We start from the raw sequence: 15,736 nt of genomic DNA, 5'->3' as shown, positions 1-15,736 counted from the left end.
GCCTACTGTCATAATTATATTATTACTGTTGTTCTCAAATTTATTATTACTGTTACTGCCATTGTAATTATAAGTGTTGCTGTCATTGTAATTATTACTGTTGCTGTCATTGTAATTATTTATCTTGCTGTCATTGTGTTTTAAAATATTCAGTATTATGGTATCTTAACTTTAATTAATGTTATTATTATATGTTTCTTATCTATTCACTAACATATATATTCCTCGATAGAAAATATAATGTAGATGATGAGTATGAGCTTTTATATATATATATATATATATATATATATATATATATATATATATATATATATATATATATATATATATATATATATATATATATATATATATATTATATATATATATATATATATATATATATATATAATATATATATATATATATTATATATATATATATATATAATATATATATATATATTATATATATATAATATATATATATATATATATATATATATATATATATATATATATATATATATATATATATATATATATATATATATATATTGTTCAATTTATAAAAAAAAAAGCTTTATCATCTCACATATTACAGACCTGTGTCAGTGGACCACAACACGTCCCCTTTCCAGGTTATGTCGTATTGAGTGCTGGGGTCATCAAGACATTCTCTGGGAAAAGGCGTCCAGCACACCGACGTCTCAGTACCTCCTTCCTCGAGGACACAAGAGACAGAACTTGGCGGAACTGTGGTGGGAGACAACTGACAGTACATGACTCTGCCTGAAGCAACGTATCATTAACAAGAAAGTAAGTAATAACGACGTGGCTGATACAAATCACCCAACTCACACACATGGAATGAAAGGGAGAGTGTGTGTAGACGCTAAACTGGTACCAGGAGCTGATTCTAAACTGGTACTAGGTGTAGACGCTAAACTGGGACTAGGAGCTGACACTAAACTGGTACCAGGAGCTGACACTAAACTAGTACCAGGAGCTGACTCTAAACTGGTACTAGGAGCTGACTCTAAACTGGTACTAGGAGCTGACTCTAAACTGGGACTAGGAGCTGACTCTAAACTGGGACTAGGAGCTGACTCTAAACTGGTACTAGGAGCTGACACTAAACTGGTACTAGGAGCTGACTCTAAACTGGTACTAGGAGCTGACACTAAACTGGTACTAGGAGCTGACACTAAACTGGTACTAGAAGCTGACACTAAATTGGTACTAGGAGCTGACACTAAACTATTACTAGGAGCTGACTCTAAACTGGTACTAGGAGCTGACACTAAACTGGTACTAGGAGCTGACGCTAAACTGGTACTAAGAGCTGACACTAAACTAGTACCAGGAGCTGACTCTAAACTGGGACTAGGAGCTGACACTAAACTGGTACCAGGAGCTGACACTAAACTAGTACCAGGAGCTGACACTAAACTGGTACCAGGAGCTGACAATAAACAAATACTCGTTGCACACACACTGATCAAACTGAAGGAGCTGAAACTTAACGTCATCCCTCAGAATAACACGAATGCCTTTGATATACAGTTATCATTCTTATAATACAGAATTATCTATCAATCATTCTCACTTCTCTAATCACGCTGAAGTCATGCACTCTCATAAACCGACTTTTTGTCCACTAAGTTTACATTCACGTACGCCCTCTCTGACCTGTAGCATTATGTACACAATACCACTTCCCAGGATATACTATACTTATATATACATATATATGACAATGTCAGACCACGGAGGAAAAAAGAAACAGGAATTTCCTTAAGTACTTTCGTATATTAAATACATCTTCAGAAGATGTATTTAATATACGAAGTACTTAAGGAAATTCCTGTTTCATTTTTCCTCCGTGGTCTGACATTGTCACATTCTTAATCACGTGTTTATTTTCGTGATATACACACACATATATATATATATATATATATATATATATATATATATATATATATATATATATATATATATATATTCCCAAGATAGAGGTATACTAAATATTCCAGTCCACTCGTCAGTATTATGAAAGTGTATACCATCTTTACTTGGGTCAGCTCTTCATTACCTTCAAGGTATATATTTTATCTGTTCAATGCCAATTTCGTTCATTTTTGTCTTCTGTCAGGCTGACACCTCAAGGTTTTTTTTTTTAATAATTAACACTTTTACATTATGTGGTTTTCCATCCGACTGTATAACATTCTACGCTACACGAGGTTGTATATATATATATATATATATATATATATATATATATATATATATATATATATATATATATATATATATATATATATATATACATATATATATTCAATATATGATAAGTATTAATCTTCTTTACTTACCTGCGCCGCTGTGGTGAATATTCCAACTTCCGGACTCAGGTCCCGCCCCTACCTCGGTGGTAGCGTGAGCCGTGACGTCATAGGTGTCACAGACAGGTATGTCACTAAACGCAGCAGTGTTGACACTTCCAGTCACATTTTCGTTGCTCTTAAAATGATCATTTTCAAAGCTGAACACATATTGTAAGATCACTCCATTTGCCTCCTCAGGCGGAGACCAGGAGACGTACAGCGAACGTTCATACGACGTGATGTTAGTGATGGTTGGGGCTCCGGGTACTAGTGAGAGGGATATACACGTGATATTTAATCATTTTTAATCATTAATAACACAAGTTAATGATGAAAATATCCGATAATATCCCTCAGCAAACCCATTAAAATTTAGTATATATACCTTCAAGTTATATATGCACGTTCTTTGTTTATTGTTGCAACAGTAAATGATGGTATTTATTGTGCTCTGCTGAGTACTGTAAAACAAACATTACGAAATTCAGATCCCCAGCCACTATGCTGAAATATTTAGGACGCAGATGGTGATGAATTGTATTTTAGTATGTAACCATTTGTAAGTCTTGTTTAACCCTTGGTAAGTCTTGTATAACACTTGGTAAGTCTTGTGTAACACTTGGTAAGTCTCGTGTAACACTTTGTAAGTCTTGTTTAACATTTGGTAAGTCTAGTGTAACACTTGGTAAGTCTAGTGTAACACTTAGTAAGTCTAGTGTAACACTTGGTAAGTCTAGTGTAACACTTGGTAAGTCTAGTGTAACACTTGGTAAGTCTAGTGTAACACTTGGTAAGTCTAGTGTAACACTTGGTAAGTCTAGTGTAACACTTGGTAAGTCTCGTGTAACACTTGGTAAGCCTCGTGTAACGGAAGTTTTAGGTCCGGAGCCAAAAAGACATGTTAGTGGTGCAGGATATAAATAATACACCATCGCCAGGCTTTGGTCCACGGGCCGTTGGGGTTCGGAGCCGCCACCCACTAGCGGTGCGTAAGGAGTTAGGTAAGAGCAGGGGGCACGGTAATGGTTTACAGGTGTTGTAGGTAAGGGCAGGGGGTACGGTAATAGTTTACAGGTGTTCTAGGTAAGGGCAGGGGGCACGGTAATAGTTTACAGGTGTTCTAGAAACGGGTAGGGGGCACAGTAATTGTGTACAGGTGTTTTAGGTAAAGGTAGGGGACTATGGGGAATTTTCACAGCAGGAATATAATTTATGCACTGTTAATTTAATAACAATATAATTTTAAATAATTAATTGATAATGGACTGTATATTAGTAATGGACTGTATATCACTGGTTTGACCTACTGGGAGTGGTCCTATCCACAACTTTAAGGGGTTGTTCGTTCATAGCCTATACCACTAGTTGTGGATAATAATAAACTACAAAATGTTACACACAAGAAATCACAACAGCGTGACATATCAAATGTACAAATCCACAAGGGCCGTGATGAGGGTTCGAACTTACGTCCAGGATGATCCCAGACGCGCCTTAGGGGGCGTAATTTTGAATATTAAAAGTTGTTCAATTCAACCAAGCTTTTTAGACTAGTTGTGTATGAAAAGGGCTGCAACTGTTCCTAGTTTCAGTATCGCAGCCTAAATAGAAAGAGAGATTTTTATATTTTTTTTCAACGAATTTTACACATTTTCAATAAGCTTCAACAACTACAAGTTTCAAATGAAATCATTTCTATGACACTCTTCTATCACCTTAGCATATAATAAAGGATTTGCCTTACTGGATTTTCCGAAATATGTTTAGTTTTACTAATACAAATAGTCCAAGTTCCCACCAAAATTATGCAAATATATCACGTTTATTACAATATATAAAATCAATAAATGAACTTAGGAAAAAATAAGTAAGACACATTGTAGAGACATAAGCTCTACATGTAAGGTGTAAGTTTCATATAACTTGAACAAAAAAATTAATGAGTAGAGTCACTTTTATGTTACTTGAAAAAAAAATAAAGAAGAATAGAAGTCTAAAGTGTTACCAATTTATTAAAAATGGCTTGACGCGTTCTCCTGATAGTGCCCTTCCCCTTCCTCCAAAATTGGCACCCTTACAGATAGGTGAACGTGAAATCAGGTGTATAAGTTTCATGCTAATCGCCCGATAAACAGATGAGAAAAAACATTAAAAAAAAAATCAATTTTTGTTAATAATTATTTTTTGGTTAAAACTAATTATTTTTTATTTTTACATGCTATTGTGATAGTTGAGAGTGATTTACATGATTTCAGTTGACACTTGTGTTTGATATTAATTTTTGAACATTTGGGAAAATTGTTGACACAATTAAATATTTTTTCCCCTTTTTTTCTGCAATATTGAAATCTGAATCTGCTTTAATACAGATTACAAAAAAATGTAATTTGAACATTAGCAGCGGTTTATATAACTTAGATCCATTTTTGATAGATCAATTAAAGGGCGACTTGAGTAGGATCATTGATACACATTTGTCTCACTAATTCACTGTAAATATTTACTATCTTATGCTATTATTATCCATGTGTGGGCCTGTTGGTGGGTATGAATAGGAGCTGCCTCGCATGGGCCAATAGGCCTTCTGCAGCTCTTATGCGGCTCTTATATGTATCCACCTAATTCCCATTCATTTTTCATTGTACCTCACCTCATTTCACCTCTCTCTCCTGCCTATATAGAGAGGTGAAATGATAAGAAGGATATTGATGGACAGCCAAGAGACACGCGAGCCTTAAAGATCCGTGGGCCATAACTATCACATCACCAGGGATGTGATCCACATCACTAAGAATGTGTTGACCTCTTGTCCATAGATGAAGATATTCAGCTTTGTTCTGATACCCTACAAGAACAACAACAACAATAATATCTAACTATATAAAGTTAACTCACTGTCCTGAAGCGTGACATTCCAGCAGGTTGTGGAGGGACCATAACCTGCCTCAGTGGCGGCTGACACACTGACCGTCACATTGGTGTAGGGTTTGAGGTTCCTTACTGTGTGGTGGTCTCCACTGGTTTGGGCGACACCTGTGTCCTCCTCGTCATTCCAGAGGACGTGTGACGTCCAGCTAATGCTGTGGTTGGTAACTGGACACTGAATGTTTGGATCACTCCAGTAGGCAGTTAACAAGGTGGTGTCAATGTTGTCAAACCAACATCTTGGTGGTGCCGGTGGTACTGTGGGAAAATGGTGAAGTTCAGTCCGGCTACTAGCCATGATTACAATATTTGTGGTATATTTTGTATATTGAAGCTTTGGAAGCCGAGACTGAACTTCTTATTGGAAACGGAAGACTTATGCTCTGTTTGGCAGCCGGTCAACCAACCCGTCCACAGACCATGTCCAATCTATCCAGCGGTCGATCCCAAAGACGCATTCATTAATTTTAACATGCTGTATTGCTGTTCATTCAAAATAGGAATTTTCTCAAATATAAGTTAATATTGTAATATAATAGTACATTGTGCATATTTAGGCTTTGGTTAGGTTAGGTGTTTAGGTTCAGTTGGCGATTATTTGTATTTGTAGTACGTGGGTGAAGCATTTCCAGCGTTGTGGTTCGAACAAAAGTCGTCAGCGAGCCACTTGTTCTGTTAGCGTTCGGACGCCATCAGTTTTGAGTCGTGTGTAAACCGTTCTTCATTTTTAACAGCACCAAGTTTGAGTTGCACTTTCACCCTTATGTGTAAACACTCACTAAATCACCGTAACCAAAAAAGCTTGCCAAACCTTACGTATTCCTAACTATACATAAACCCCTACTGTATTCTAATATTAATTTACATTCAAAAGTTTCTAATTATACTGTATGGAAGATTCATCCTGTCAGTAGGTTGTCTACTGAATATGTCAAATCTGCACTAAATTAGTCAAATCTAAGTCAGTATTATACTTATTGCTGAGGCTGAAGGATGAATTGGCTAATCATATAATCGCCAACAGAACTTAAACAACTAACCTAACCTATGCCTAAATATACACAGTATAATAATATTTAATAATTTGAATTTATATTTGGAAAAATTTATATTTTGAAGGAACAACCTCTTAGGCTTTATGAAGGCGTCTTGGCGTCGGCCGCTGGTAGTAATTAACATTTGCTGAGGACGGGTTGCTGTTTGGGTAATATTTGTTAAGGATTATGAAGAAAATATATAATTAAAAAATACATAAAATTATAAAAAACGTTGTTAAATGCATTTTGTTCAAACTAAAGAGCAATACAAATTAACAATTTCTGGCGCCAGAGCACCGCTGGTATTACCTGAAATATCTGTTTCTCCGTCCGTAAAAGCAGGGAAGGTCTGACCGGCGCCTTCGTATACAGAGGTCACGATAATACTATAATCTGTACAAGGTTGCAGTCCTTCTATAAGGAAGAAGGTATCGTGTGTAATTTCGTTACTGGTTCCAGCTTCTACCGTATAATAAGAAGGTTCCTCCCCTGGCGGGTCCCACGACACATTGAGAGCGTTGGTGAACTCCCCGACCACTGCCACGTTCTCTGGCGGCCCACGAGCTGAGGGAGACAATGTTGTTGTTATCAATAAGAAAAAAACAGTAGTAGCCATGAGGAGAATTCGAACTTCCACACTGGGCGCTCCAAAATGCACACCTCAATCCACGATATGTTGAAATTAATGTAACCTGGGATTCGACTGAAACCTCTAGGGTTCCTGAGGCATCTTCTGGTAACAAATCATGATTCCATATACATTTCCCGCATATCGTCTGGCGGTGGTATAGGAGCTCCACTCAAACGCCTCTCTTCAAATGCACAGAGAAATAAACATTAACATCACGTTAATGTGATTACTTTGTTCGTTGTTATCACTTTCACGTTCTTGAGCGGCCCACAACCTGACGGAGATTAACATATTAATATTTTGAAGCTTCTCCTATTTACATCATTCAAACACACTAATATAAATGTCTAATCTACGCTTGAAACAATACAGCGATCGCAGGTCTATTATGTTATCCTGAAATAATTTGATGAAATTTATTGATACCTTCAAAGTCCTTTATGTGAGGATAACCCAAGAAGATACTTGAGACTGTTTCTCCCACATCTTTAAATATTATTTGATATCCAGTTAATATTTTGTTCTGCAAAATCTGATATTATCCGAGTGCAGTGTTCTTCCCTTTGGCCATAGTCAGCAGAGACGTGTGTTGCTCAGGAGCCTGGGCCACACCAGACTAAAGGACGGTGACACATTCAAACTGGCTTATGGCTTAAAAAGTAAGACAATGTTTAAAAGCATCACGCTAGAAAAGGTAAGAAGAAATTTGTAATAAGTAAGACGTAAAAACTAAGAAGCAAAAAAAAAAAAAAGCTCGTAGGCTAACAGACCAACACACTAGAACAGACTAACAGACTCACACACTCGAACAGACTAACAGACTCACACACTCGAACAGACTAACAGACTCACACACTCGAACAGACTAACAGACTCACACACTCGAACAGACTAACAGATTCACACACTCGAACAGACTAACAGACTCACACACTCGAACAGACTAACAGACTCACACACTAGAACAGACTAACAGACTCACACACTCGAACAGACTAACAGACTCACACACTAGAACAGACTAACAGACTCACACACTCGAACAGACTAACAGACTCACACACTCGAACAGACTAACAGACTCACACACTAGAACAGACTAACAGACTCACACACTCGAACAGACTAACAGACTCACACACTCGAACAGACTAACAGACTCACACACTCGAACAGACTAACAGACTCACACACTCGAACAGACTAACAGACTCACACACTCGAACAGACTAACAGACTCACACACTCGAACAGACTAACAGACTCACACACTCGAACAGACTAACAGACTCACACACTCGAACAGACTAACAGACTCACACACTCGAACAGACTAACAGACTCACACACTCGAACAGACTAACAGACTCACACACTCGAACAGACTAACAGACTCACACACTCGAACAGACTAACAGACTCACACACTCGAACAGACTAACAGACTCACACACTCGAACAGACTAACAGATTCACACACTCGAACAGACTAACAGACTCACACACTCGAACAGACTAACAGATTCACACACTCGAACAGACTAACAGACTCACACACTCGAACAGACTAACAGACTCACACACTCGAACAGACTAACAGACTCACACACTCGAACAGACTAACAGACTCACACACTCGAACAGACTAACAGATTCACACACTCGAACAGACTAACAGACTCACACACTCGAACAGACTAACAGATTCACACACTCGAACAGACTAACAGACTCACACACTCGAACAGACTAACAGATTCACACACTCGAACAGACTAACAGACTCACACACTCGAACAGACTAACAGACTCACACACTCGAACAGACTAACAGACTCACACACTCGAACAGACTAACAGACTCACACACTCGAACAGACTAACAGACTCACACACTCGAACAGACTAACAGACTCACACACTCGAACAGACTAACAGATTCACACACTCGAACAGACTAACAGACTCACACACTCGAACAGACTAACAGATTCACACACTCGAACAGACTAACAGACTCACACACTCGAACAGACTAACAGGTTCACACACTCGAACAGACTAACAGACTCACACACTCGAACAGACTAACAGATTCACACACTCGAACAGACTAACAGACTCACACACTCGAACAGACTAACAGATTCACACACTCGAACAGACTCACACACTCGAACAGACTAACAGATTCACACACTCGAACAGACTAACAGACTCACACACTCGAACAGACTAACACATTCGAACAAACTAAAAGACTAACACACTCGTACAGACATACAGACTCAGGAATCTGTACACCAGTTGATTGACAGTTGAGAGGTGGGACGAAAGAGGCAGAGCTCAACCCCCGCAAGCACAAATAGGTGAATACAGACTAACACATTCGTACAGACTAACAGACTAGCACACTCGAGCAGACTAACAGACTACTACAATAAACTACTGCTCACAGGACGAGTATGGGGTGCACAATAAACTACCACTCTCAGGACGAGTATGGGGTGTACAATAAACTACCACTCACTGGACGAGTATGGGGTGCACAATGAACTACCACTCACACTCTACCTAAACTACCACTCAGGCGAAGGGAGCAGAAGACTGATCACAAGGTACCATCTGGGAGGTGAAATCCTGCAAGAGTCAAAAAAAGAAAATGATCTGGGGATTGATATCACACCGAACCTGTCCCCAGAGGCCCACATCAAATGGATATCATCAGCGGCATATGCTAGATTGGCCAACATAAGAACTGCCTTTAGAAACTTGTGTAAGGCATAGTTCATATCCTTGTATACCACTAATGTCAGACCAAGACAAAGTTAGAGAAGATTCAGAGATATGCCACCAGACTAGTCCCAGAACTGAGAGGTATGAGCTACGAGGAAAGGCTACGGGAGCTAAACCTCAGAAGAGTAAGGGGAGACATGATAACCACCTACAAAATTCTCAGGGAAATAGACAGGGTACACAACAAAGTACTTAATGGGGGAATTGTTTCCGCCGGGGATCGAACCCGGGCGGAGGACTACAAACCTCGAGCGCTGTCCTCTCAGCCATCAGACAATACCCGCAGTGTAATCATTTTTGCGGTTAGCAGGGTCACACATTCGCATCAACTACCCTAACCTAACCATCCTATTAATGACGACCCAACTACAAGACGGGTCCCTCCCTCCATATACTAAGGTTTTCCCGAGGCAGCTATAAGAATAAGAATCTTTTTACCCAAGGATGGATCTACGTCTACTCGTAGTAGACGTAGATCCATCTAGTATGTAGATCCATACTAGTGGATCTACTAGTATGGGAAGCAGTTAGGAGGATCCCACACTCGTCACAACTTGGTGAGTACAGAAAAAAGTTCTGTCCAGAGGAGGAAATTTTCTTGTAACTCCTCCACGAGACAGAAAGAGCACCAGAAGCAACACGTCGCTGACAGAACTCCTGTCTACCGTTTAGTTCACTAAATATTTTCTTGCGAATTAACTTCAAAGACTTTTTTGGGGGGTAAAACATCTCAGATAGGGACCGTCCCCTTGGTGTCTTATCTATCTGAGTCAGAGATATCAATTGTTTATTTGGCTTGAGAAACTGTACGGTATCTGGACACACACACACAGGGCAGAAGAGGAGAATTATCCGTGGATTTATACTACAGTTTTCCAGTAGAAATAAGGCTAAAGTTACCTTGACACAGCAATGATAGACCATGGGTTTCCTGCGGTCAAATTTAAGATTGAAATTACATACTAAGGAATAGTTAAGTGACAGCAGACTATTATCAGAGAAATAATGAATAAAATATTACTCTCTAAACTAATGTTATTGATAATTAGCAGAATACAACAGTAATAAAACGCAGCGAGAGAATATAAACTAGAATAAAATTCAGGAAAACTGTAATTTCAGTACACTGGAATAAATTATATTTCGAAAAACCCGTGGATGTCTAACACAGTTATGGGAAAGATATCAAAACATAACCATATCAGTTAAGTTAGAAATTATTAAAGTCTGCTCTGTTTCATGCAAACTTTCTCAGTGTATTGTGTTATAGAAGATTGCTTTATGCTCCCCTTGACATGTTAGAGTGTTGATGTATTTAGAAGGTGGAGACAGCTAGATCATTAGGACTGTAACAACCTCTAAGACAGATCCACAATTCTTATTGTGTTAAAGAGACATGTGGAAGTGTGAGATTGGATCACAGTATGAGGAAATGTTGGCCATTATCTCTGATGATCTTAACTGGTGAATATATAATAATAGGAATACACAGAGAGTAATCACACTAACCCCATTGACTACATCAATGAGAAAATCAATAGGAGCCGTGATGAGGGGTTCGAAGCTACGCGATGGGGGTCACACGCACACACTTCAAGCGACTCGACCATTTCACGGTCTAGTCGCTAGAAGCAAGTGCGTGTGCGCATTGGTGCGAATCCTCATCACTGCTCCTACGGATTTTCTCAATAATAATAATAATGAGAAAATTCACAGGAGCCGTGATGAGGATTCGAACCTATGCGAACCCACGCTCTTGATGTGTTTACCAGGTCGCTGGGTCAAACCCTGCATTGCTGTAAGTGATATTTTGAGTAAGATAGTTCGCATCATTATCACAGGCCCAGAGACACTTCAAGATGTTACACGACCACAGATCACATTCACTCCAAACATCTACCACACACGGGTTACTCATGCCCGTGCCACCTCTTCTGGTGGTTTATCTTCAACAACAACAACAACAACAGCATCATTGTGAACTCCTTGCGTATTTTCTCAAGAATTTGTGTTCAAAATGTTCATTGTGTAGTCCGGTGCGAGAATGAACTGTGGTCTAACTAGCCGAGGATGGGGCGAGATAACAACTCGGTGATAACATAAGCTGGGTTTATTATTAACACTCCGTGTTATTAACCCCCAATATGTGTGTTTTGATCTAAGATTAACACGTGGGTTTGTTGACTTTGGTCCCCTCATTGTCATGACAGACGGATCTCTTCAACATTCCGATTTGGCCTTTTCCAAGTAACGAAGCTGCTGACTGTCTCAGGTGGACAAGGGTCCAGCACCGACCGGAACGTTGCCACTTTCTTTCATTACATATATATGGTTTGGGTCACTTGTTTCCCACTACTTTATTGTGACATTCTTTATTAGTTCATGTCAGCCTGAGGGATACTTAAGTGTGGCTTGGCACTCAGCTGTGCATCAATATCTTCACCTGATAGCAGAATATGAGGCCACTTATTTAAGGAAAAGTAGCATCGAGAAAGTCTAAATTTTGTAGTAATTTTCGAAGAGAAATTCAAACGCAACTATACTTGTTATGTGGTCAAAATTGATACACCACGTTATTGATACATCACGTTATTGATACATCACGTTATTGATACACCACGTTATTGATACATCACGTTATTGATACATCACGTTATTGATACATCACGTTATTGATACACCACGTTATTGATACATCACGTTATTGATACATCACGTTATTGATGCATGACGTTAATGTGATTTCTTTGTGCGTTGTTAGTTGGTGTTTTAACCCATCATTCCTGTTTCCCACAACCTTCCCCGACCACAGAGACAACGAAGATCATTCGAGCAATCATTAGAGAGCCAGAGAGCAGACTGATGAGGTCATAGAGGGCTGAGATCCTTCAGTAGCTCTACACACCTCTCCTGAGCCGAGCAGCCTATAATCTCAGCTCCCAGTAAAGTTCCTGTACCGTCCCTTCTCGCCCTCTCCAAGGCGTCACGTGACCAATACAAACCACAATTTCTGGCAAGCTGAACTTCCAAAAGAATTGAAATGAGTAGTACAGAGGCCTCCAGGCACTACACATGCGTGGTATCATTCTGAGGTAAACTATATACAAGGCATATACAAACTTCATTCTAATGCAGTGCCTTAGAATGAACTGCATTAGAATATATACAAACTTCATTCTAATGTAGTGCCTTAGAATTAACTGCATTAGAATATATACAAACTTCATTCTAATGCAGTGCCTTAGAATGAACTGCATTAGAATATATACAAACTTCATTCTAATGCAGTGCCTTAGAATGAACTGCATTAGAATATATACAAACTTCATTCTAATGCAGTGCCTTAGAATGAACTGCATTACAATATATACAAACTGCATTCTAATGCAGTTCCTTAGAATGAACTGCATTAGAATATATACGAACTGCATTCTAATGCAGTTCAAGGAAGGTGAATGTCATCTCTGGGCATCGAAATCCTACCTCGATACCACATGTTCAGATTACTGAATATTCTATATATAAGAATAGTTATGAAACTGTAAATATCTGAGGTGAGGCGCAGGGAGGAGGAAGGCATCGCCCCGGTAGTGTTGGAAAAAAGCCCATCTTCCAAAAGTTTTCCAACGTAGAGAAACAGTCGTACTAAAGTGCCCTGATCCTAACCTACCAGAGGAACTAAAACAGAAAACGGGGACAGTATGTCAAATACACGAGCCGCTATCATTTTCTAGTACGACAGTGTTTGGTCTTAGGTAGAGTGTACGTCAAAATGCGACGTTGTATCAGGAGGACGAGTTGGGTGGTGACGCCGCTCGCCAGCACAAGGTTAGCAGGTTTGGAGAAGACAGCCACTGTCCTGATTAGATATACCTGTCCCCTCCCCTCCCCTCCCCTATCACCCTCCCCCCTATCACCCCTCCCCCCAATCACCCCTCCCCCCTATCACCCTCCCCCCCTATCACCCCTCCCCCCCAATCGCTCCTCCCCCCCCCAATCCCCCCTCCCCTCCCAACATGTATCACGGAGCTGCTCCACTCAACAATATTATCTGTGTTGCCTCTATCGCGGAACTTCGAGCCCGACAGACGTGATTTCTTAAACCATTCCGCTCGTAATACAAGTTACAGTCGTAATGGCTTAGTGCTTTCTCCCGATAATTATCCGCTCGTTATTTTAGCGCCGTGCGTGCTGAGTCCTGGTCAGTAGACCTCGGACACAAGTACTTACGAACGTGTACAACTTTCCTCAATCTTTAATGGCTTTGGTTACATTTATTAAACAGTTTACAAACATGAAAACTTGCCAATCAACCGTTGTTATTGTTATAAACTGCCTCCTGGTGTTTCGGAGCTCATTAACTGTTTAATAATTGTAAACAAAGCCGCTAAAGCTTGAGAAAAGATGAACAGGTTCGTAAGTGCATGCGTAACTGCTTCGTGAATCTTGTCCCTAACCTCCCGGGAGCTGAATTATGTCTAATTGACGAAAAAGTTTAGCTACATATTAGGTGGTTATATCAGTGGCTGGTGAAGGATATCTCCCCATTAAGATCACAGGGTGGACCAGGTGATTATATCAGTGATAAGTGAAGGATATCTCCCAACTAAGATCACAGGGAGGACCAGGTGATTATATCAGTGATAGGTGAAGGATATCTCCCAACTAAGATCACAGGGAGGACCAGGTGATTATATCAGTGATAGGTGAAGGATATCTCCTCACTAAGATCACAGGGTGGACCAGGTGATTATATCAGTGATAGGTGAAGGATATCTCCCAACTAAGATCACAGGGAGGACCAGGTGATTATATCAGTGATAGGTGAAGGATATCTCCCAACTAAGATCACAGGGAGGACCAGGTGATTATATCAGTGGTAGGTGAAGGATATCTCCTCACTAAGATCACAGGAAGAACCAGGTGAGGATTTAGGCGCTTAAGAGAAGGTTAACGTAGACTCAACAAAGGAGGTCACTGCCCATACTTGGAACAAGCACCACCTCCTGTAGCCTGGTTCATGCTCTTAACGTGGGTCAGACCAGAAGTGGTTGTGCCTATAATGAAGGTTATGAGCCTCAGTCACCTACGTTACTTACCAAGGCCGCTGCCCACGGGATCGTAAATATTGCGGTGTTTTTAGATTGAAATTCAGCACCAGATTTTCGACGTATGGTCAGACTGTGGTGCATCAGGTGTGAGGGAAAGTTGGGCAGGTAAGTGAGGTGTCCTGTACGTCAGAGAAGCTCTCATGTGTACGTTACAGGTCGTGTACGTCTACCAGTCACATACAGGAATGGATCAATTGCGCTCCACGAAGCAGTAAATCACAGGTGAGAGGCATTCACCTGACAGTTGATCAACACTGGCAACAATAGATGAAGCCGTTGACCTATTGATGCTATGCCAAAGACACTAACTGATCGACCACAGAAACTGTGATGAAGCAGATGGAAATATGGTCATTACAATCTACGGTAAACAGCATATTCAGATAACCAACACGATACAAGGAAAAGCATTAAGACTCACGTCCAACCACTTGAACTGGACGGTTGAGTTACGATCTTCGTTCAATCCCCGACCGTCCAAGTGGTTGGGCACCATTCCGTCCCACCGTCCCATCCAAGTGCAATAGTGTCGTAATGGTTCAGTGCTTTCAGTGCTTACGAATGAAAGCACTTTCAAGCAGAACGTTATTTTACCATCACCATCAATTTACTTTTCAATTCCAACACTTAAAACAATTTATATTATCTTCAGGCATTTTAAAATTATAAAATTATATATTGATAAGATATAAAGTGGATAATAGTAATGGATGTGTGTTCAGACTGACAGTGACGTCACCAGTGACAGTTGTTAATACTACGTATTCCAGCTTATACCTGTACCCTGTGTGTTGATGTGTACCCTGTGTGTTGATGTGTACCCTGTGTGTTGATGTGTACCCTGTATGTTGTGTGTACCCTG

General features: G+C 39.8%; 1 protein-coding gene across 4 annotated transcripts in view; it reads right to left on the bottom strand.

The window, feature by feature from the left end:
• LOC123764739 (phosphatidylinositol phosphatase PTPRQ) overlaps positions 1-15,736 on the bottom strand; it is a 55,003-nt gene that overhangs the window by 24,963 nt on the left and 14,304 nt on the right. For all 4 annotated transcript variants that reach the window (XM_045752814.2, XM_045752815.2, XM_069302547.1 and 1 more), the window contains exons 3-6: positions 6,646-6,900; positions 5,270-5,557; positions 2,363-2,641; positions 588-737 (exon numbers count right to left, since the gene is read on the bottom strand). In XM_045752814.2, the coding sequence (XP_045608770.2) occupies positions 588-737; positions 2,363-2,641; positions 5,270-5,557; positions 6,646-6,900 (972 nt within the window). The remainder of the gene's footprint in view (positions 1-587; positions 738-2,362; positions 2,642-5,269; positions 5,558-6,645; positions 6,901-15,736) is intronic.

This window comes from Procambarus clarkii, chromosome 48 (genome assembly GCF_040958095.1).
Source record: "Procambarus clarkii isolate CNS0578487 chromosome 48, FALCON_Pclarkii_2.0, whole genome shotgun sequence".
Classification (NCBI taxonomy): Eukaryota; Metazoa; Arthropoda; class Malacostraca; order Decapoda; family Cambaridae; genus Procambarus; species Procambarus clarkii.
Note: the sequence above shows the minus strand (reverse complement) of the source record. Positions and strands in the feature narration are given on the sequence as shown.